Here is a 20,480-nt window from a genome sequence, read left to right on the forward strand (position 1 = left end):
CTCTGGCTGCAGCGCCCCAAAGAGTCATTTGAACACAGCCTGCGAATTGGGCATGACATCGAGGAATGAAGATGGGAGGAAGGCATGACGGGAAGAAGGCACAGCCTCGTCAAAGGGACTGAGGTGGAAGAGCCCAAGATGTGTTTGGAGAACACAAAGGACTCCCCTGGGCTGGAGTGCGGGACATCTAGAGGGACGGTGAGGAGTGGAGAGGCTGGCTGAAAGGCTGGCCTCTATTGTGGGGGCCGAGGGGAAGGAGCATGACAGGAGATCCCTGCGGCTGGTGTGCGATGGGTGGAGAGGGGACTGGAGGCCAGGGACCAGCTATTGTTGCAATAGTCTGGGAGAAGGGAGGGAGCTGGCTGGAGAGCTGGGCAGCAGGGCGGGCCAGGCCGGGGGAGGCAGCCTCTGGAGGCTCCTTAGGGGCGGCCCAGAGCCTGGTCCAAGGGTGTGGCAGGCCCAGTCATGATCCGGGCAATGGCCAGTGCTGGGGCGTCTGAGGGGAGGCTGCAGGCCGTCTGGCTAGTGGGCGTGTCAGACCAGAGGTCAGGACTCCAGCCCTATTGGGGTGAGGGGTTGGGGGCAGGCAAGGGAAGCAGGAGGAGGAGGGTCACAGGCCAATTTCCAGATGGTCTGGCTGAGCCTACTTGCAAATGGAGGGAAGCTTGAGTCAAGAAATGGGAACCATGGTGAGGAGCAGTGGGGAACACCTAACCCCAACAAGACTAAGGGTTTGGTAGACAGAGAGACTTGGAGGCATAGCTGGGTGCCCAGCTTGGGTGGGTGCCTGGCACTCACCTGCCCCGTCCAGGTTGGGAGAGGTGAGGTTGAGGCAGTCTAAGAACTTCCTGTCATAGTCAGGATGGGGGATACAGGGGCACAGCATCAGGGATCTGGGGTGAGAGGGTAGAGAGGGACTGGTTGTGGTATTACTCTTCCTGTTGGTCCTGCTCAGCCTGACTCATCTCAATTCCCCCATTGCACAGAGAAAATGCTAACTGATGCAGCAAATGCTTGGAGGCTGGGGAGGTGGAGATATGGAGGATGCACGGAAGGGTGGAAGCAGGAGACTAGGTGGATGAATGGATGGGTGGACAGATGGATGGATGGAAGGGTTGTTAGATAAAAGAATCAGTAACGGCCGAAACCGGTTTGGCTCAGTGGGTAGAGCGTCGGTCTGCGGACTGGAAGGTCCCAGGTTCGATTCCGGTCAAGGGCATGTGCATTGGTTGTGGGCACATCCCCCGGTGGGGGGTGTGCAGGAGGCAGCTGGTCGATGTCTCTCTCTCATCGATGTTTCTAGCTCTCTATCCCTCTCCCTTCCTCTCTGTGAAAAATCAATAAAATATATTTTAAAAAAAAGAATCAGTAACGGATGGATGGGGGCAGAGAGATGGATAGATGGATGGAGGAATGAGAAGTGGATGGACAGATAGATGGCTAAGTGGATGGGTGTGTGGATGAGATGCTGGATTCAGGCAGAAGTGCTAGTTCATAATCAGCCGCCGCCATGATGAAGGGCAATCTCAGAGTGCGGCTCCGTGGATCTGCAGGAGTGCAGTCAGGTGGGCAGGACAGCTCGGCCACCCCTGGCTGGCTCCCGTGCGACGCCCACCACGCAGCCTGTTTTCTCTGCTGGGGCCTGAGGCCAATGTGTCTCCCTGCCTGGGGTGGGGACTGCTCAGGATGCCAGGCTCACCTCACATAGGGGGTCAAGAATCTGGGGTTCCCCGCTCTGACCATGGCCCTTATGGGGTGAGCTCACCTCAAGAGGTGCATGAGCCCTAGCCGGCTTGGCTCAGTGGATAGAGCATCAGCCTGTGGACTGAAGGGTCCCAGGTTCGATTCCAGTCAAGGGCACATGCCCAGGTTGCAGGCTTGATCCCCAGTGTTGGGCCTGCAGGAGGCAGCCGATCAATGATTCTCTTATCATTGATGTTTCTATCTCTCTCTCCCTCTCCTATCCTCTCTGAAATCAATAAAAATATATTTAAAAAGAGAGAGAGAGAGAAAAAAAAAAAGAGGCGCATGAAAACAGAAGCCCACTCTCCCAGAAGGAGCCTTGTCTCCCAGCTACTGGGACAAGCCAGATGGTGGTTTTGGATGCAGAGTGCGCGCCTGTGGGTGGGGTGACGGCAGCTTGCAGAGGGGCTGGCCTGAAGAGGGCCCAGTGGAACAACCAGGATGGGGGGGGGGGTCGAGTGTGATTAGGGGGCGCCCCCTGGGCAGGCATCCTAGAGAGCCTTGGCACGCCTCGCTGCTGAGCCAGCACATTGCTTTGTGTACAAATCACCTCCTTTCCTCCTTCTTCTTTTGTCCCCATCCCCCTATCTCCTTCCATTTCTAAATTCTTCCCAAACCACCTCGCCGTGGGGAGTGAGGGCCTACGGGTGGGCGGGAGGCGCCGGTTGGGTGGGAGCCACAGGAGAGAAGGTGGGAGAGATCCCAGGGCAGACGTGGGGAGGGATGAGAGTCTGGGAGGGAGGGAAGCGATTTTGGCCTCCTCCCCCTCCCCCACATGCTGGGCCGGGCCGCACCCCATGTGCTTCTGGATGGGAGAGCCCCGTGGGAAGGGGGTGGTGCAAGGACGGGACAGGGTGGGAAGAGACAGGCTTGGGGTAGGTGGGGCTCAGGAAGAAGGGGTGTTATGCAGGCTTGGCCCCTGGGGAAGAGGCTTCTGACAGCTGGAGGTGTTTGCCACGGAGGGGGCTGTGTGTTTGCGGGGGTGCCGGGTGTCTGTGCCTGACCATGTGCGTGCTTGCACAGCCCGGCTTCGCTGTGGTGTGCACAGCTGGGTGATGTGTGTGGGTCCCCGTGGGCCCACACCTGTGCCCACAGCTGTGAGCGAAGAAGCATGGCTGCTCCCAGATTGCCCAACCTGGGCCCAGCTGGGGCCCCAGTCCCTCCCCTGGCAGAGGCCTGACCTGAACATCTGGCCACATCTGCCCACAAGAAAGGGAGTCCTGGAGCCGACAGCAGAGCTAGAAGGGTCCAGCCCTCCCGCTCCGTGCACACGGCCCAGAGAGGGACAAGGCTGGCACCAGGTCACATGGCAGATGGAGGCAGAGCAGGGACCATCCCCGAGTCTGGAGAGCCTAAACCAGGACAGAGGCTCTCCTGGTCCTCACCGTTCCTGCCCTCCCTCTGGTGTCCATCGCCACTGAGGCTGCATGGAGGGGCCTCGAGGCTGGCGCTGCCCTGGCCTTGCTGCGTGCTCCTCCAGGGAAGCCCCAGCTCGCCCTTCTCGGCCACACCGTCCTCGCCTGTGGAGGGGTGACTCTGGAGTGGACTCTGTGGTCCCTTCAGAGGCCGATCACTAGGGTGACCCACTCATCCCAGTTTGCTGAGGGCTTCCCTGGCCTCAGCGCCGGAGGCCCCTGTCCTGGCAGCCCCCCAGCCCACGGCCAATGACGCAGGTCAGTGGCTCTGTTGCCCGGGGTGTTTCTTTCCACCAGGTCCTGCCCGCTGCTGCCCCGTCTCAGCCCCTGGCCCTGGAACTGGCCCTTCTCTTCCTGCCCAGCGCCCTTTTCCTGCCCTCACTTCGCCAGGGCTCAGCCGGCAGAGCCCCTTCCTCCCTGCTCCCCCCCCCCCCCCCGTCTCTGTGTCGGGGTTCCCAGCTCTCCTGCCCGCTTCGGTCTCTCCTGTCCTGTCCCCAGGACTGTCACCTGGTGGATTTCTGGAGTCTGTCTCCATTCTCTGCCCACTTCCGTGTCTCCCCTCTCCATCTGGTGTCCTGCCCACTCTGTCTCCCCGATCCTAACCAGGGTCTCTGGCTCACCACCTTCCCTGGGTGGTCCAGGCCTCCCTCCGCGCCCCTGGCACGCACCCCCGGAGCTGGCTGGCTGGGGTGGGAGCCAGGTCTGGGGGCTGTGACCGGCAGGGAAGGGGAACCCAAGCAGACATGATATTTATGTTAGGACTTCAAAGTGGAGCAGAGCCTGAGGCAGGGGTGGTGGGGGCGGCGGGGTGGGAGGCGGTGGGAGGGTGGCGGCAAAAGCCAGACTAAGGTCAGCCCCGGCCCCTCCCTGGGGAAGGTCTCCTTGGTGACACATACCTCCCGCATGGGACACTGACCCAGAGTAGGGACAGGCGGCTATTTTGGTGCAGAGTTCCAAGAAAGGCACTTCCTGTGCCCCGGCTCTACCCCAGCCCCATCCTTTCTTCCTGTCACCCCGCACCGCACGAGCAGCTCGGTCCTCTGAGCATCGCGGGCCTGGCAGGCAGGCTGGGGGCAGAGCCGAGGGCTCCACCTCAGCAGGAAAACATCCCTGTGCGGCCGCCGGCCTTCTCGGCTCTGGCAGAAGCCCCTCCGGGCAGGGCGGCGGGTCTGTAACCCCGAGCCTGACAGGGCCAAGCGCCCAGCCCCTCAGGGCCTTGGGGTCCACCCGGGCTGAGAGCCCAAGGGGCCAAAATGGTCATGAAGGTCACCCCACCCCTGCCCCCACCCTTGGCCTAACCCCTGCTAAAGACACCCAGCGGCCGGACTAGGAGGCGTGGGGTCAGGGGCCCAGGCCCGGGTGGGAGGGCCCATTGTCTCATCCTGGGGCTCTGCTCTGGGTCCTCAGCCCTCCCAGGAGCCAGGCCCTTTGGGCGGTGCTGCCCTCAGGAAGCCCCTCTCCCAGACTAGAGGCTTGTTCTGGACCCAGGACCCTCTGGTCTGAAGGACCTAGGCCCCCAAAGTCCCAGGACCTAGGCCCCCAAAGTCCCAGTCCCTGAGCCAGCCCCCCCCCCCCCTCCAACTCCATCCTCCATCCTCCCCAGGCCTTCCGGTGAATCACTCGGGCTGGAATCTGATGAGCTCAGGCCTCCCCACCCAGCGCAGCCGCTCCTGCTCCGCCTGGCCAGTGGGGTCGCCCCCCCCCACACACACACACAGGGGTCTTTCCAGCAGCTCCCAGCCCGCATCAGTTCCCCATGGGGCAGGGTGGCTGAGTGGTGGCTGAGAGAGGCTCGGGCTGGGAGTGAGATTAGTCAGAAGGGCTTGGCTCTCTTCTGCACGATCAAAAGTATAAGAAGTACGTGTGTGTCTCTGAGTTTGTGTCTGTGTGGGTCTCGGTGTCTGTGTCTGAATTTGCACTTGTGTGTCCGTGCCTGTGTGCCGTGTCTGAGCGGGGGCCGGGTGTGTCAGGCAGTCCTGCACGGTTAGGTGTGTGATGTGAGGTTTCTGTGTAGCAGGTCACCACGTATGTGTCAGCCTGTCCCTGTGTGTGTGTGTCAGGGAGTCACATTCTGAACCGCAGAGGAAATAGCCGAGGGAATATCTGTGAGTTGGAAGATCCAGGGATGTTTGTGGGTCGGAGGAGGGGCCTATGTGTGCCCCTGTGTCCCATCCCGCAGGGCACAAATGGTGAACCTGTCCGGGTGTTCCCGTTAAGGTTGGGGGTGCCCGGGTGTTCCCTCACATGAGTGGCAGGCAGGGTGTCACCCACTGCGAATGTGAGTCAGGGTGTTTCTGGGTGTGAACACGGGCCTCGAAGCCAGGGCAGGGTGTTGAGCACTCCGTGCTGAAGGTGGGTCAGGGTGCGGTCGTGGACTGCCTTCCTGCCCCCCCTCCCCCCCCCCCCCCCCCCCCCCCCCCCGTCCCGAGTCGGCCCTCGGGCCAGCCCACACGCCCGCTCTGACTCCTGTCCCGCTCTGACTCCTGGGCCTGCCTGGCCCCTCCCTCAGCTCGTTCCGACCTCTGGTCTCAGGATCCCCGTTTGCAGGACGGTTCCCAGCCTCAGGGCCCCGGCCCACTGCAGGGCTGCTGGTTCCTGGCATCAGGCTGGGCGTGGTCCTGAGTGCCCTGGGTCCCTGGGTGGCCCCAGGTGAGAAGGGGGCCTGGCTTGAGGCTGGGAACAGTGCGTGCTGCCGCCTGGCGGTGGCTGAGGAGAACGCACTGCCCACGCCCAGGAGCCCCGATGACTGTCCAGGCAGAGTCTTCCCGAAGCAGTCACCCCGCAGGAATTCTCCAAGTGCCAGTTTCCGGCCGGGCATTGTTCTAGGCCCCGAGGCTTAGCGGGAACCAGGACAACCCGGCTGTGGCCTTCTGGCGGGGCAGACAGACAATAAACAAGCACACAGGGACCTACGGCGGCTCTGGGTGATGAAGGGCAGCACTGCCCAGGGAGGAAACGGGTGGGTGCTCCTGCGAGGTCCCAGCGCCGGCTCGCGGTCCCAGCGGGCGGTGGACTCCGGCCCGGCGTGGCGCCTCTCAGAGCCCCGCTTCCTCTTCCAGAGGCCAAAGGTGGGGTTCGGCCGGGCAGCGCAGATTCTGATTACTCCCCAGATCACATGTTCCCCTCTGGCCGGGGCGGGGTGCTTGGTCCAGACAGACACTCCATAGATTATTGCCGAGTGGACGGGTAAAGAGTCCTTCTGTTTGGGAGGATTGGAGAATCAGAAGCTCCACAGACCCTGGTGTTCGAGCCCCGTAACAAGCCCCTTTCCCTGAGCAAGCCTCAGTTTGCTCACCTGTAAAATGGAGACAACGAGATCAGTCTTAGACCAGCCTGTCACTGCCTTCCCTGCCTGGAGTCCCAACACCTGTATAATGACCCTTGTTTATGCTGATTTACCCGGCCTGGACCTGACCAGTCAGAATCTCTTAAGAAGATAAATCAAAAGACCCAGGCAGCAGGCAGGGCCTGGCAGTGCTCTGCTGAGCCACTGCGGGGTGGTGGGGTGTGTGTGTGTGTGTGTGTGTGGGGGGGGGAGATGGTGCTGGATTCCCAGAGCCAGGGATCAGGACTCCGCAGGGGAAGGGGATGAGAGCGGCGTGCAGAGGCCTCAGCCAGTCCCACTTTCTGCTCCCCATCCAGCCTGGGGCTCTCCCAGTACCCCCTGCAACCTTCCGGGCCCTTGCTCTCCGACTGAACTTGCAACATCCTGTGTTTGGCTCCCAGACCCAGCCCTCCCTTAACCTCCCAGCTTCCCGCCTCACTGCCCTTCACTGTCATCAAACTCCAGTCAGTGGACAGTGTTTATTGAGCGCCCGAGGAGTGTCAACACTGTGCCAGGCACTGGGGGTGGGCGAGGGATAGGGAGGGAGGCACACAAAAGCCCGAAGGGGAGACTCCCTAACCTGCGAGAAGCTTGGGGGAGAGGGTGGAGGTGGGAAACGCTGCCTGTGGCCGGGCGAGAAATTTGGAAGCCCCGCACCCGGGCTGCATCTGGTTTGTCTGTCTGCCCCACGTCCAGGCCTCCACCTTCCAGCTGTCACCTCTGACGGGCGGGCGCATGTCCCTTAGTGCAGCGGGCTGGGGTCCTCCTTCAACCAGGGGACAGTTCCTTCCCAGGCAGTGGTCCCGGCGAGGCTGGCCGCGTCCGGACCCCTGACCCCGAGGCAGCTGAGGGCCCGCAGCCTCAGCCCCTGCTGTCACCCTCGCCTCTTGTCACCCACTCCGCAGCTTCCTGGGCCACACGCACCCCCTGGTGGCTGTTGCCGGCACTTTCTTTGCTCGGATTTGCTGCCTGCTCTGCTGGGCCTTGAGGGTTAATTTATTGGTGGCTTAGAAGGGCTGGAGGGTGTAGTTGAACCTGATGCCCTGGTTGGGGTGGGGGCACCCCTAATGGCCTGCTGTGTGATATCTCAGGAGTCACTTTCCCGAACGTCAGTGGGTAATAGCACAAACTCCCGTAAAGCTCCCGAGAGGTCCAAAGAGTGAAGTGCAGAGAAAATGGTTTCCAAGCCCCCCTCCCCCATCCATTTGAAAGCCGCCTTCCTGTCCAAGTCCCCTGGGATGCCAGAGGGCCCGGGAGGACGGCCCATCTTGGGAAAGAATAGAACTTGGGTGCTGCTCCCTCCAGCGGGACCTGCCCTCCGGGGTCTCCACCGGCTGACGGGAGGGTGTCAGCCTCGGCAAGTGCAGCGAACGACCCTTGACCCTTGGAGGGGGGGGAGGCTGACATCCCACCTCCTTCCCTCCCTTTCCCATGGTCTGAGTTCTGCTCTGCCAAAAAACCATCCATCTGGACGCCTGGAAGGTTTCTGGGAGAAGACAGGATGGCATTGCACCCACATTTTACAGGTGAGGGCACTGGGGTTTGGAGGTACAGTCCTCCGGGTGGCCTGGAGCAGGGCTGGCCCAAGCCCCTGCTGCCTCCGGAGTCATCCTGACACCGGGAGGAGGTGGAGTCTCTCACGGCCCTGAAGCCCCAGCTTGGAGGGCTGCCGGCCTCCTGCTGGGCCGAAGCGTGAGAGGCAGAGGCCCTTGGGCCCTCGGTCTGGGGCTCCCCCGCCCCTCAACTTCACTCCAATGCCGCGGACGCAGCCACTCCAGGCACTTCCCCGGCAGGTGTGGTCAGAGATGAGCAGCGGAGGTGGAGGCACGGAGTGAGTGGGCTGAGGGCTCTAAAGGCCTTCCCAGCAGGCTCAGTTTTCGGCCCCAAATGCCCCGCTGGCCACGCCCAGCTACTCCTCTGCGGCCTGGCCTCCCTCAGCCTCCAGTGCACTTGGCTGAGCAGGGCCTCCCCTGGCCTGGCTCCCCGCCTGCTCAGCAGTTGTCACCGGGACTGGCTTTGACCTCGATGTCCCCATCTCCCTGCCCCCTTTCTCCTCCCCGCCTCCTGCCTCTGGTTCCCTGCTGCCCTCCTCCGTTGCACCCCCAAGGGAGGCCCCCGGTGTCTCGGGCCGCTCCGCCTGGCGGCGGTAGACGAGGTAGCCAGTTGTGGGCAGCCTGTGGGCCAGGGCTCCCGGGGGCAGGCGGCGGTAGTCCTGCTCCTTGTACAGGAAGAGGCCAAAAGCATCAGGCTGGGCCACTCGGAACTTGGTGGCACAGAGCTGGTTCAGGGTGGCAATCGAGGCCCCTGGGGGCACGGCCAGGGTCTTGGAGGTACAGCCACTGCTGGGGTCCTGGTAGGCTACTCGGAGGAGATGCTGTGCAGGAGGAGAAACAAACACAGAAACTCAGCCTTGCTTGGTACGTATCTGGCTGCAAAGCTTGAGGCCCCGGTTTAGGCTCTGCAGAACCAACTGGAAAAAGCTTTTTGGACAAGGTGAGGCCCTAGGGGGGCCCTGAGGAAGGGGGCGATATGCCGAGGCTGGTGGGTCACACGGCAGGCTGGAGGGATGGCCCCAGCAGGCCTACAGCCTGGCCATCACACTCAGATGGAGCCAACTGTGTCCTGAGCATGTGCCCTGGTTTTAACTCATTTAACCCTCCTATCAGTCCCAGGAGGCAGGTACTATTATCCCATTTTATAGATGAGAAAATTGAGGCTCAAATTAGTTACCTAACTTGCTTAAGCTCCCACAACCCGAAAGTAGCAGAGCCCGGATTTGAGCCCAGCATCTGGCTACAGTCTGGACTCTTAACCAAGTCTGAGGAGGGCGGCGAGGATGGTGAAGGTCAGGGATGGTGTCTGGTGAGGGGAGCTCGGGCTGGAAGCCTGAGTCCAGGGGTGGGCAGGGCCCCAGTTGGGGCTGGAAGCCAGGATTTGAGGCTTCAGCCTGCCACCTGTGTCCCATTCCCTTTCCATGCCACGCCTCAGTTTCCTCATCTGTGAAATGGGGTAATGATGGCCCTGTTTCTGTGAGGATTCAGGGCTGAGCGCCTAGAGCACCGGGCACAGTGCTGGCACGCGGGACGTACTCTCTCCAGAGAGGCTGTCCTGACCTTGTTCTGCGTGGGGTGCTGTTCCTATTGCAGGGGGTGCAGGACCATCCTTTCCCGGCTGGGACTCAGTGTGGGTGGATGGCATGGAGCCCTGTTACCTGGAAGCTGTGGGTGGCGGGCAGGCGGCGCTGTTCCCAGAGGCTGAGGGAGCGCTGCAGCTCCTGTGCGGGGCTCAGGGGGAGCATGTGGGCCTGGCCCAGGCCGCTCAGCAGGGCCAGGCTGGCAGAGAGGCTCGTCAGGTAGTAACCGCCTGGGACACGGGGAGAAGGGAGGATGGAGTTGGGTGACATGTTCCCTCTCCCTTCCCTGCTCCAGCCCCACCCCGACAGGAAGTGCATGTGTGTGAGTCCCTCACCCTCTCCGGTGAGCATGGTGGGCTCCAGCAGCTCTGACATGTACTCGGCCTCCAGCAGCAGCTCAGGAAGGTCGCAATGGGCCAGGACCAGGCTCAGCAGCGGGAGGAACTCGTCCGCCCCCGCACCCTCTCCTGTGGGGTGGCGGAGAGGGAAGCTTCAGGCTCCTCTGAGGCCTCGCGGTCACAGTCCTCCTTGCCTTAGACAGTGACCCGCCCCTCCACCTGCCAGGCCTTGGGCAATGTGATCTCTATGGCAACCAGGAGCAGGGGCTGGGGCGAGGATGCTCTACAATCGGGGCCTCAGTCAGAGCACCTGTGAGATGGGAGGGTTGGACCCATCGTTTCCCCAGCTGTGCCTTTCCCGAATCTGCCTGGAGGGGCCTGCCTCTGACAGCAAGGAGCCAGCGGGGGAGGAGGGGGGTGTACCCAGGTGGGTCCTCAGGACTGTGTAGAGCAGCTTGCAGGCCTGCAGGAGCCGCTTGACCTGGGCGTTGGGTGAGTAGGTGCGGAGTAACTGCAGCAGCTTCTGGCGCACCTGCTCCGTCTCCACCGGGGAGGGCAGGCTCAGGCGGGACCCGAAGGCCGCAGGGCCCTGGGCCCGGGCCAGGCGGAGGCCTTCAGCCAGGCGGCCCAGGGAGCCATCGGCGGAAAGCCTGCGCCGCAGGCGGGCCACCAGGATGGGCCGGAGAGGCTTGAGCACGGAGCGATGCAGGGACTTCTCCAGGACGCGTTCTGGGGAGCAGAGGCAGGCCAGGGGTCAGGGGAACCAGGGCAGGGTGAGGGCAGAGTCCAGCGAGACAGGGATGAAGAGGAGGAGGGGTCTTGTGAGACAGGAGGGTGGGGGGAGAGGAGTGGGGAATGAAATTCACGTGGAGGGGAGAGTGGCCTGGGTAAGAGCTGAGATTGTGAGAGACGGGGCGGGGCCCGCGAGAGCCGGGCTGCAGTCTCACCCAGCCTGTTAGGCGGCAGCAGCTTCTCAGGGCCCAGCTCGGCGCTCAGCATGACCTGGGCCCTGCTCAGTGCTTCACGGACGCCCTGCAGCTCCTGGGGCTCCGGGCCGGCCCGCACCTGGGTCAGCAGGTCCTGGACCAGCTGGCCCACCGCGGTGTGGCGGTCCTGCATCAGTGCCGAGGCTGCCCGGCCCACCTGCCGCTCAGGTGCCAGCAGAGAGCAGAAGGCAGAGCTCATGGACCGAAGCAAAGGCCGCCTGCGGTTCCTGAGACTCAGGCGGGGTGAGGTTGCGGGACTCCCCTGACAGCCCTGCACCTCCTCCTCCTCCTCGGAGCTGCTGGGGGAGCCACAGTCCACCTCCTGGAGGGAGGGCAGGGGAGGGAGGCTGGGGCTGGCTCCCCCTGGCACACGGTACCCCACTGAGCTCTCCCTCCTCAGCAGCTGTCGAGGGGGCATCCTTTCCGTCTGGCTGGAGGCTGCCCCTGGCAGCACTGGGACCGGGGGCGGCGGCACAGCGGGCGGAGACAGGGGGCTGGAGGTCTCCGTGGATACGCGTACTTTGAAACTCCTCTTGAATTTCTCCCGCTTGGCGGGGCCCAGATCCCCGGGGAACAGGGGGTTGAAGAAGCACAGAGCGGCCCCGGTGCCCTGGTCCAGCTCTTGTGGGGGCCGGGGCTTCAGCCGGGGCAGCAGCGGGCCTTCGGAGGGGCCTGGCTGAGCCTTGGTGTTGAGGGAGGAGCTCCAGAACTCTAGGGGAGAGAAACCAGCTGGGGCCTCAGGGAGACGGAGGGATGTGCCCAAAGGAGGGCAAGACACAGGCTCAGGCTGTGTGCCGAGTGCCTTCCCTCTCCCCCTGGGCCTCAGTTTGTCCACCTGTGCAATGGGCAGCAGGGGAGCCTTACCAACGCCTAAGTGGGAGATGGCCTCCAGCTCCTTGTGGGTGGCTGCCTGTCGGATGGCTCTGGGGAGCTGGAGCTGGAGCAGCAGGATGTCCCTGAGGCCAGAGAGGGGCGGATAAGTGAGGGGTGCCTGGGGTCGTCGGGCTGGAAGGACAGGGTGTCCTGCGGCCCCCGGCACCTGAGGGCAGGCTCACCGGCTGTGGCAGTAGGCGCAGATGAGCTGGACGAGGTCCGGGAAGACGAGCTCAGATCCCTCCAACGAGACGCCTGGGAGACGGGAAGTGAGGCTGTTCTCTGGACTCCCCCGGCCCAGCCTCTACTTCCAGCCCCGTCCCTCCAGCCAGTCCCTCTCACCCCCAGGGCTCTCCTGGACGTAGTGGCTGGACACAAAGGAAGGGCCACTGGCCTCAGGCAGCCTGACACACAGAGCTTGGCACTGGCGAGTGTTAGACTTCCGCACCAGGAATGTCTGAGGACGGATGGGTTGGCGCTCAGGACCTCCGTGTCCCGCTCCTCTCCCTCCCACCCTCCACCGGCCAGTCTCCGGGGGCAGGGGCAAGACTCACCCCCGGGGGCTCGGTCCTCAGCACGTGCAGCGCAGCCGCTGCGTTGGCCCGCAGCTGCAGCCACACGGGCCGCGTGAGCAGCAGGCGCTCCCGCAGGCTCACAGCGCGTCCTGGCCGCTGGGGCCCACCTGTCTGCCCCCCGCTGGCGTCGGGCACGTCGTACATCGGGCCCTGGGCTGGCCTGGAGGCAGGCACCAGACCTAAGCAGGCGGCCCGCGGCTGGGCCCCTGGCCCAACCCTTTCCCCCTCCTCTGCCCTGGGACAGAACTGCCCGCAGTCCCTCCCTGCCCCTCCAACTTCACTAACTTTTCTCTCTCCAGGTGCCCAGGTGCAGAGGAGTCTGACGGGCTGGGGGCTCCCAGGGGCCCTGCTCCTGGCTCCCCAGGGGCTTCCATGGCGGGGAGCTCCTTCGGTTACTTCTGGGACTCGGGAAGGCAGTCCAGCCCCCAAGGCAAGAGCATTCCCGCTGGTGAGTAACACTTCCTGAGGGCGGTGCGCCCTGTCACACCCGCCAGTTAACTCTTCTGTGTCCACTCAGCCGGGCAGCGCCCACTTCCTCTGCGTTCTGGGCCCCGTCTTGGGGGACAGGGATCCTTCCCAGGCAAGTGCTCCAGCTGCAGGGCTGCCGCCTCTAGAGCTCCCCCCAGCAGCCGCCTCAGGCCACGGGTGGGAGGGGAGGGGTTAAGTGGGGCCCCCCTCCGCCCAAGCCTCCTCGCCCTTGGGGCACCTTTCACGTCTGTGGTCAGTTGCTCAACTGTCCACCTTGGGGTCAACTTGTGAAAGGGTGCCTCCTGATGGTCACAGATGACTCATTCCTCAGTCTAACTGGGGTTTTGGGATTTCAGGTTGCCATGGAGAAAGGATGCCTGTCTCCATGGAAACAAACCCCTTTGCTTAACTGAGGTTCTGGGGGTGGTTCTAACAACCAGCACTGAACAGGGGAGTCTGGCTGTGAGGTGTCAGCACACGGCACTGCTGCCGGCTGCCTCCCACGCACAGGCCTTGCCAATCCGCCAAGTGACGGGCAGGTGCAGGCATGACCCAGTCTGCACACAGCGCTCAGCCCCCTCCCCATCTGCGGCCACGTGATCCGCCTGGGCCACATGCTGCTTCAGACTCTGTCACCAGCACCAGGCAGTCCAGGGCCCAGGCCCCCACCTCTGGGGGGATGGGCCATAGGAGAGCCCCCTTTCCCGCAGTCTATACCCCAAGTCAGAGTGGGGAGGCTCCTGCTGGGTAGTAAGGGGTACCAGGGGCCCCAGAAGAGACTGCCTGTTTCAGACACTCCTCACGGGAGCCCTGACTGCCTTGCAAGGTAAATCAGACACACGTTGGGTCACAGCAGAGACCCAGGAAATGCTTTAATTCCCGTCCCCGCAGTGTGGGCGGCAGGCACCAAGGACTGCCTTGCGAAGACCTGGGGAGCCCGCCTTCTCAGCATGGCAAGAGGCAGGACAGGCCCCCCGCACCCCCCCCCCCCCCCGCAACAGAATTTCTGGTTCAGAGTTCCCACGAAGTGGGTCCAACACACTGGCTCAGTGACTGGGGAGCCAGGTCCAAGGTCAGCAGGAAGGATGTGCTTTGGCTTCAGATGAGGCAGGTCTTCTTTGCCAGGGAGGGAGCCAGGGGGCTGACCTTCGGCAGGGGAAGGTAGGGGGCCGGTTGGGGATGAGGGACTCAGTCTTGCCTGGCTAGGACTGCTCGGGCCACAGCTGTACGAGCCCTGAGCAGGAGCAGAGGAGTCCAGACCAGTGAGGGCTGGAGGGCAGTGCCCAGCAGCAGCCCCGGAGAGCCGGCTAGAAAGACCCGAGGGGCTTGTCCGTCCGCCTCTCTGCAGTAGGAAAATGTAAATCCGGGTTTTGGTGCCTGTTGCTCCGAGGGGCCCCGCTGGCTGTGAATCACAGGGTCATGGTCCTAGGGGTACGTGGGAAGGGAAAAATCATTGCAGGAGAGAGAAAGCCAAAAGAGGGAGTAGCTACTTCTTCTGGGGAAATGAGAGGAATGGCCCGGGTCTGCCCCTCATCTGTGGGCCCATCAGTACCTGGGCGCCCGCCCCAGCTGCTGGGGTTAGGGCACGGTGGGAACTCCGGTGGGAAGTCCGCGTCCTAACCCCATCAGCTTAGAGCTTCCCCACCCCGACCCTGGCTCCTGCTCCCAAACTCCCAGTGCCCTCAAGCCCAGACTGTCCGAACTCTCGGGCCACGGGTCCGACACGGCCATTGCCTCTCCCTGGGCTCCTTTCTGGAGGCTGGGCTGCGGGGAGGGGTGGTGGAGGTGGGAACCCCTGTGGTTCTTACCATCGGATTTTCTCTTCTGCGGGGACACAGCTGCCCTAGCCTGGGGTGGAGAGAAGAAAAGCCCCGTGAGAGCCTGCCTCTGGCCTGGCAAGTCCCCTCCACATCAGCCTAATGGGTGGGAGCTGTTGGGCCAGTGCTGCCTGGGAGTGGGGGGTGGGGAGGGCATGGGAAGCATAAGACACTTTCTAGACAAAGCTCTGCTGTGCCCTCCTGTCAGAGGCCTGGCCAGCCCAGCTGCCATCCCACCTTCCCCTTCTCCCATCCCATCAACACCTGCCCTGGAACGAGAGGCCAACAAGACTGGCAGCTCCCTCCTCCAGGGCAGCCCTGGGCAAAGGAGGCGTGAGCTGGCAGTGGTGCCAGGGAACCCCGGAAAGGAGGGTGGGAGCCTGCAGAGCAGACCTGGCGCCTGGGGCAGGGCCCTGCACGAGACCCACCTTTTTGATAGCGGTCCAGTCCTCCAGGATGTCGATCTCCTGCAGCATGTACACGATGTACGGGCCTGCAACAGGGTCAAGGAAGCAATGCCCGAGGAGGGGCGGAGCCTCGGCCGGCGCGCGAATGCTCAGAGAGGCAGTGCTCAGGGCGTGGGCTGGAGCTTGGGCTCCACCCTTGCCTCCTGGCCCCCAGGTTCTCTGGGGGACGTGTGTGGCTATGGCCAATTTCAGCGAGTCCAAGAGGGCGGGGGTGGGCCCCAAGCCTCACCCCTACTTCCCCTACCTTGGCTCCCACTCATGCCCTCTCCCCAGCTTCAAGATCAGTAGGCCAGGCCCATCCACCTACTCAGGGACCTTGCTCCTTCTACCCCTTGTCCTCCCATGTGGCCCCTCCCCATCTACACACAGAATCCATTCTGAAAACTCTGGCTTCTCAGGCCCCTGGGGACCATCCACCGTCCTCCCATAAGCGGCACCTGATGTCCCCACGCCCTCAAGTCCGTGCAGACCAGGTTCCTCCCTCCCTCCCTCCCTCCCTGAACCCGATTCCTAAGGCCAGGCGGCCGGTGCCCTTTACTGCAGGAACCAGGGCAGGGGGCTGGGGAGCAGGGGTGAGAATTCAGTTCATCTCTGTGCTGGGCTGTGCCAGAGGGATAAAGGCTAAGGTGGGGCAGAGGCAACTACTCCCACATGCGAGTGCCCCAGTTTAGACCACAGGGATGCAGATGAGAGAGAAGCCATAGCTGTCGGGGGCAGACCAGGCGAGGTGTGTGAGCAGGCTCCCTCTGAGGTTCCCAGGCATCGCTGCCCGCTCACACCCGCCTCTGCCCGCTCCGGCCCTGCGGGGGGAAGGATACCAGAAACGAGGGGCGCCTTCTTCCTCTTGCTGGGCGGCAGGGAGTCCCAGGTCCGTGAGCTTCCTCTGGTGTGCAGTTTGTCATCCCACCACTCTGTGTCCCCAGACCGAGAGTCAGGACCGTGGTGCTGGCCCTCCCAGGACACCCCCGCCCTTGTAGCCTGCCCTTCCCCACCAACCAGCTCCCAGGACAGGGGAGAGAACCTGAGTTCAGGTCCCAACCGCACAGAGGTACGACCTGGAGAAGAGGTCGCTGCACCTCTATGGGGCCCCGTTTCATCTGTTTAGTGGACAGTGGAATGAGGACAATTCCTGCCGCCCCAGAGCCCCGTATGATGTAGGCACTGTGGACATGGCGGGGACTGTGGCTACTTATGTGTGGGAGTGTCAGAATGTCACCTCCCATTCCGGAAAGAGAGCAAGGGCAAAGGAGAGCAGGGGGACCCACTCTTCCTGAACCCCCACTGTGTGCCAGGCACTGGGCCGGGCCCTCTCATGCCTGGCTTCATTCAGGCTCCACAAACACCCCTCTTCCTATCCCCTTGAGCAGGAGGGAAGCTCAGGTCCTGGCAGGAGCGGGCACTGACAGAGCCGGGCCGGCCCCTGGCCTCACCCGAGCTGATGTCCAGGCTCTGGCGGTCCTCCTCCAGCCGCTGGATCCGCTCCTGCAGCTCCCCCTGCAGCGTGTCATAGAGCAGCAGCTTCTCACTCTGGAAGAGGCGGGAGCCGCTCAGTCAGGAGGGACAGGTGGGCCACGTAAGTCCTCCTCCCGTGGCGCCCCTCAGTCACCTCCAGGTGCTGTTTAGCTCCCTGCAGCTCACACTCGTACTTATTCCTGATCACGTCCAGACAGAAGCCCTTGTAGATCCCTGCAGAGGGAGGGAGGGGTTTGAGAGGCCCAGCTTGGCCAGGGACTCCAGTGCCCAAAAGGAGTGCTGGGAACATGGGCAGGACAGGGATGAGAGGAAGGGACCATCGGTTGGTGGGGGAACAGGGAGGGAGCCTGGGGGCCACTCCAGGGCACAGGACAGCCCACAGACCTGCCACCTGAATGCGAATCTTGAGGCTCCGCTGCAGCCCCCCCAGGGGCTCTGTGTATTCGGGCGCTCTCTCAGCCCCCACTTCCTCCAGCCGCACCTGCAGCTGACTCAGTCGTTCCCTGAACAACCTGGGAGGTAAAATGGGCTCATCCGTCAAGCACATACGGAGTACCTGGTCCACGACAGGTACTCACTCTTGGCCTCAGCCACCTCTGCCCAGCACCAGGCCCGCCTCACCCCAAGTGCCTGGAGCCCCAGCCCCAGGCGTCCCACGCTCACTTCTCCTTTAGTTCCGAGAACTGCTTCTCCAGGTCCAGCATCTCATTGACGCACTCGCTGCGGCGCCGTTCGTAGTCCTCATCGTCCATCTCTGGGACAAGAGGACAGTCAAGGCCGGCTGAGGCGTGGGCAGGCGTGTGCGCGTGGGCATGTGTGTGTGTGCATGTGTGTGTGTTACCTGAGCTCTCCTCTTCGGACTCGGTCTGGCTGCCACTTCGTTCCTCCTCACTCTCTTCTTCCTCTCCGTTCATCTCGGCAGCTGAATCACCCTCGGCTTCCATCTCTTCTGTGTCTTTGCTTGAAGGCTGGAGCGGCATCTGGGCTCTGGAAGGAGAGGTAGAGCCATCACTCACCACCACCCACAGCTCCAAACAGGTAAGTGGCCTCTCAGGGAGTCCAGCAAAGCCAGACCGCAGCTGGGGACAGCTGGGAAAGTGACTGGACTCGCCACAACCTGAGCACACACTGGGTGAAGCTGCAAGTGGCCCTGTCTGCACATCCCCATAGATGGGAGAGGCCGAGGGCGGGCTCCCCACTGCCTATGGGACTTGGCCTTTCAAGGCCCTGCACCAACTAGACTTGAACTACTGGTCCAGCTCCTTTACCCACCATCTAACGGCCAATTCTCAAATACGCCAGGCACTTCTTTCCTCCCTCACCCGCCTCGTGCTGCTGCTGCTGCCTATAACGCCCTCCACGTCTCTTCCTGAGAACACTCCACAACCTCTTGTCTCCCACAGTGCCCTGCGTCCAGTCCCATCTCCTGCTTCTCTGGGACTTCATGTCAGCAGTGCTCCCTCCCCTCTCTTGTATTTTCAACACTCCCTCCCGACAGTTCCTGCCCGTGGACCTTTAGGCGTGCTCAGGTGTTCCCTGCCGTTTAGGAAGAGCAGAAACACAAAACTTCACCCTATTCTTCGCTGCTCCACACATTCCCCTCACAGCGACACCTTTCAAGTCCTGCGCACACTTGCTCTTCCTACTGTCACCTCCCACTTGTCCCCATTCGTTTCTGTATCATCGCTGTCAGCTGCAACTAATTCTGCGGAGTTAACTCATGATCCCCTTGTGACTAATGCCAATATTTTTAACGCCTATCATAGTTGCCTTCTCAGCAACGCCGAATACTGTTATGCATTCCTTCTTATATTCACTCATCTAATATTTCTTGAAACTCTAATACATGCTAGGTACCATCAGACACTCTGGTAGGTGCTGGGCACAGCTGTGATAGACAGACAGACAGTCTCTGACCTCAAGCTGTTTACAAGTTCCTGGGAGAAAAGGGCAAAGAAGCAGACCATTACTGTGATGTGAGAAGAGCTGCGAGCAGGGGCATATGGGAGAGGCATCTAACTGGGACCTGGAGTTGCTGCAGCATGAGGGCTTGCAGACGAAGACGGGCCAGCTGATCTGACTAAGGGAGGAACATTCCAGCATGTGCAAAGACCTCAAAATGAGGGGAGGGACAGGGTGGGGGCACCTGGGTCTAAGCCTCAGAAAGAAATCTGGGCAATGATATAAAGCGAGTTCTTCAGACCCTGGGAGAGGGTGCAAGCAGCAAGGCAGGATGTGTGGAGTGAGAAGACATTCATGATGGAACTCTCAGGGTCACCAAAGGGGAAGAGGGTGAGAACCCTGCAAAGGAAAAGGAAATTACCAAGAGGTGGAGGAGGAAAAACTCAAAGTCATGAAGAGAATTTTAGGAGGAAGGAGAGGTGACAGTGCCACATGCTGCCAAGAGGTCACCTAATAGGAAGACTAACGGCCTCCCAACAGATAATCTCTGCCGGCAGGGGTTCCATTTCACCGCCAAGTTCTTCCCACTTCTCTGGACACTGTCTTGTCGCCACCCCTCCAGGAAGCCTAGTTGGTTACATTTCCTCTCTATTCGCCCATCACATGTCTGTCCCCACAACCAGGAGCCTTCATCACCTAGCTAGCACAGTACTGGCTCACCTGATGACTGGAGGGTTTGCAAATACAAATTAAACGTCTGCGAGGCAGGCGTTGGCTTTTACTCTTGGTAGCCCCCAGGCCCATGTAGTGGTAGCAAACCCAAAGTGTTCTGTTAACCTTCCTTGACAACATTTCGAGTTTTGTAAAATAACTGGACTTGAGGAGAGTTTAGTCACATTTCTCAATGATTTCACAAATAATCTGAACCTGATCTGAAAATCTCGGTTCTCCAAACCAGTCTCCTCATTACCATTCTCAAGCCTCGGTTCCAACAGTTCCCAAACTCTGCAATTCCTCTCCACTGTTAAATATATTTACTTGGTAAAATGCAACGTAATCCGGACCAAGAAGAGCAGGAGCAGGGGGCGGGGTGGGGAGTGTAGTTTACTCCAGGTGCCTCTTATTCTACTGATGAGCTCAATTAAATCACAACCTCCTCTCCTTACTCCAGGTGCAAAGAGAGACTAGCCATTGCTACTCGGAGCGTTGTCAAGATTGCTGGGGCAAGGAAGGCGTTGTGCACATGCAAATGATCTTTTCAGAAAGGGAGCATCTCGAAGGCAGGCCTCCCTGGTCCCCACCCTTGAAGAGGACAACTCAGCCCCTCCGCGGCGCGCCCGGAGCCTCCCGCCCCGCTCCATCCCGGTACGCGCGGCACGGGCAGGGGAATCACGGGCTCTTCCGCGGCCAGCTTGGGGCCCGCGGCCCTGCACGCGTCCGGCCCGTTAGGTCTCCGCTTTGGCCCTGGAGATTGGGCGGGCTCCGACCGACTAGCTGGAGAGACCGACCCGGGCGCCATGGGTGGCGTTACGCACCGCAGGGAGTGGAGCCTCCGGCCTCAAGTCCGAGACTCTCCGACAGGTGCCCGGTGCCCGCTGCTGCGGGTGCTGGCCGCCGCCACCCGGCTCCCGGAACCGCAGCGCTGGTCCCTCTGTACTGGAAGGCGGGGCCTGTCCGCGCTTCCGTGTTCGTCATCAAGAGGTGCCCGTTGGGAAGCTCCCAATTGGACAGCTGGGGCGAGGCATGCTGGGATACCGCGCGCTGGTTTCCATAGCAACCAGTCGACAAGCCCACTGGCCGTCAGCCTGCCGAAAAAACCCTTGCGGCTTCCTTGCTGTACAGGTGGTGCCCCTTGGTCCGCGGTCACCTTCCTCCACCCGCCCCGCGGCGTGAAAGAGGCGACCCCGCGACCCCTCCGCCTGCCGGGTTCAGGAGAGTAATAGAGCCAACTGTAGTTGTGAACAC

The 20,480-nt window shown here is 61.9% G+C and overlaps 2 protein-coding genes across 3 annotated transcripts; both read right to left on the reverse strand.

The window, feature by feature from the left end:
• Positions 1-6,819: 6,819 nt before the first annotated feature.
• On the reverse strand, positions 6,820-12,777 carry RIN1 (Ras and Rab interactor 1). The gene is made up of 10 exons (XM_079787530.1): positions 12,674-12,777; positions 12,368-12,548; positions 12,156-12,270; positions 11,996-12,068; positions 11,805-11,896; positions 10,902-11,651; positions 10,378-10,683; positions 9,952-10,083; positions 9,695-9,846; positions 6,820-8,857 (listed from the first exon to the last, which is right to left on the reverse strand). The coding sequence occupies exons 1-10, from the start codon at positions 12,760-12,762 to the stop codon at positions 8,393-8,395; spliced, it is 2,355 nt and encodes a 784-aa protein (XP_079643656.1). The 5' UTR covers positions 12,763-12,777; the 3' UTR covers positions 6,820-8,392.
• An 843-nt stretch (positions 12,778-13,620) lies between these two features.
• Positions 13,621-20,210, reverse strand: BRMS1 (BRMS1 transcriptional repressor and anoikis regulator). 2 transcript variants are annotated; one of them, XM_079789511.1, is made up of 10 exons: positions 20,051-20,210; positions 17,455-17,600; positions 17,277-17,367; positions 16,998-17,125; positions 16,747-16,826; positions 16,571-16,667; positions 15,959-16,051; positions 15,102-15,166; positions 14,665-14,704; positions 13,624-14,281 (listed from the first exon to the last, which is right to left on the reverse strand). In XM_079789511.1, the coding sequence occupies exons 2-10, from the start codon at positions 17,591-17,593 to the stop codon at positions 14,274-14,276; spliced, it is 741 nt and encodes a 246-aa protein (XP_079645637.1). In that variant the 5' UTR covers positions 17,594-17,600; positions 20,051-20,210; the 3' UTR covers positions 13,624-14,273. The 2 variants fall into 2 exon arrangements, with proteins under 2 accessions (XP_079645638.1, XP_079645637.1); XM_079789512.1 differs by lacking the exon at positions 20,051-20,210 and having other exon boundaries at positions 13,621-14,281; positions 17,455-17,595.
• Positions 20,211-20,480: the final 270 nt, after the last annotated feature.

Source organism: Cnephaeus nilssonii (assembly GCF_951640355.1).
Source record: "Cnephaeus nilssonii genome assembly, chromosome: 13".
Taxonomy (NCBI): domain Eukaryota; kingdom Metazoa; phylum Chordata; class Mammalia; order Chiroptera; family Vespertilionidae; genus Cnephaeus; species Cnephaeus nilssonii.

Excerpts from the sequence above, each read along its gene's own strand:
- RIN1 (XM_079787530.1), bottom strand. The coding sequence starts at position 12,762 with ATGGAAGCCCCTGGGGAGCCAGGAGCAGGGCCCCTGGGAGCCCCCAGC. Across the intron at positions 10,684-10,901 it reads GCTGCCGCCTAACAGGCTGG|AACGCGTCCTGGAGAAGTCC; the intron begins GTGAGACTGCAG and ends TCTGCTCCCCAG. Across the intron at positions 10,084-10,377 it reads AGTCCTGAGGACCCACCTGG|GAGAGGGTGCGGGGGCGGAC; the intron begins GTACACCCCCCT and ends GCCACCCCACAG.
- BRMS1 (XM_079789512.1), bottom strand. The coding sequence starts at position 17,593 with ATGCCGCTCCAGCCTTCAAGCAAAGACACAGAAGAGATGGAAGCCGAG. Across the intron at positions 17,126-17,276 it reads TTCTCGGAACTAAAGGAGAA|GTTGTTCAGGGAACGACTGA; the intron begins GTGAGCGTGGGA and ends TTTACCTCCCAG. Across the intron at positions 16,052-16,570 it reads GAGCCTGGACATCAGCTCGG|AGTGGTGGGATGACAAACTG; the intron begins GTGAGGCCAGGG and ends CTGGGGACACAG.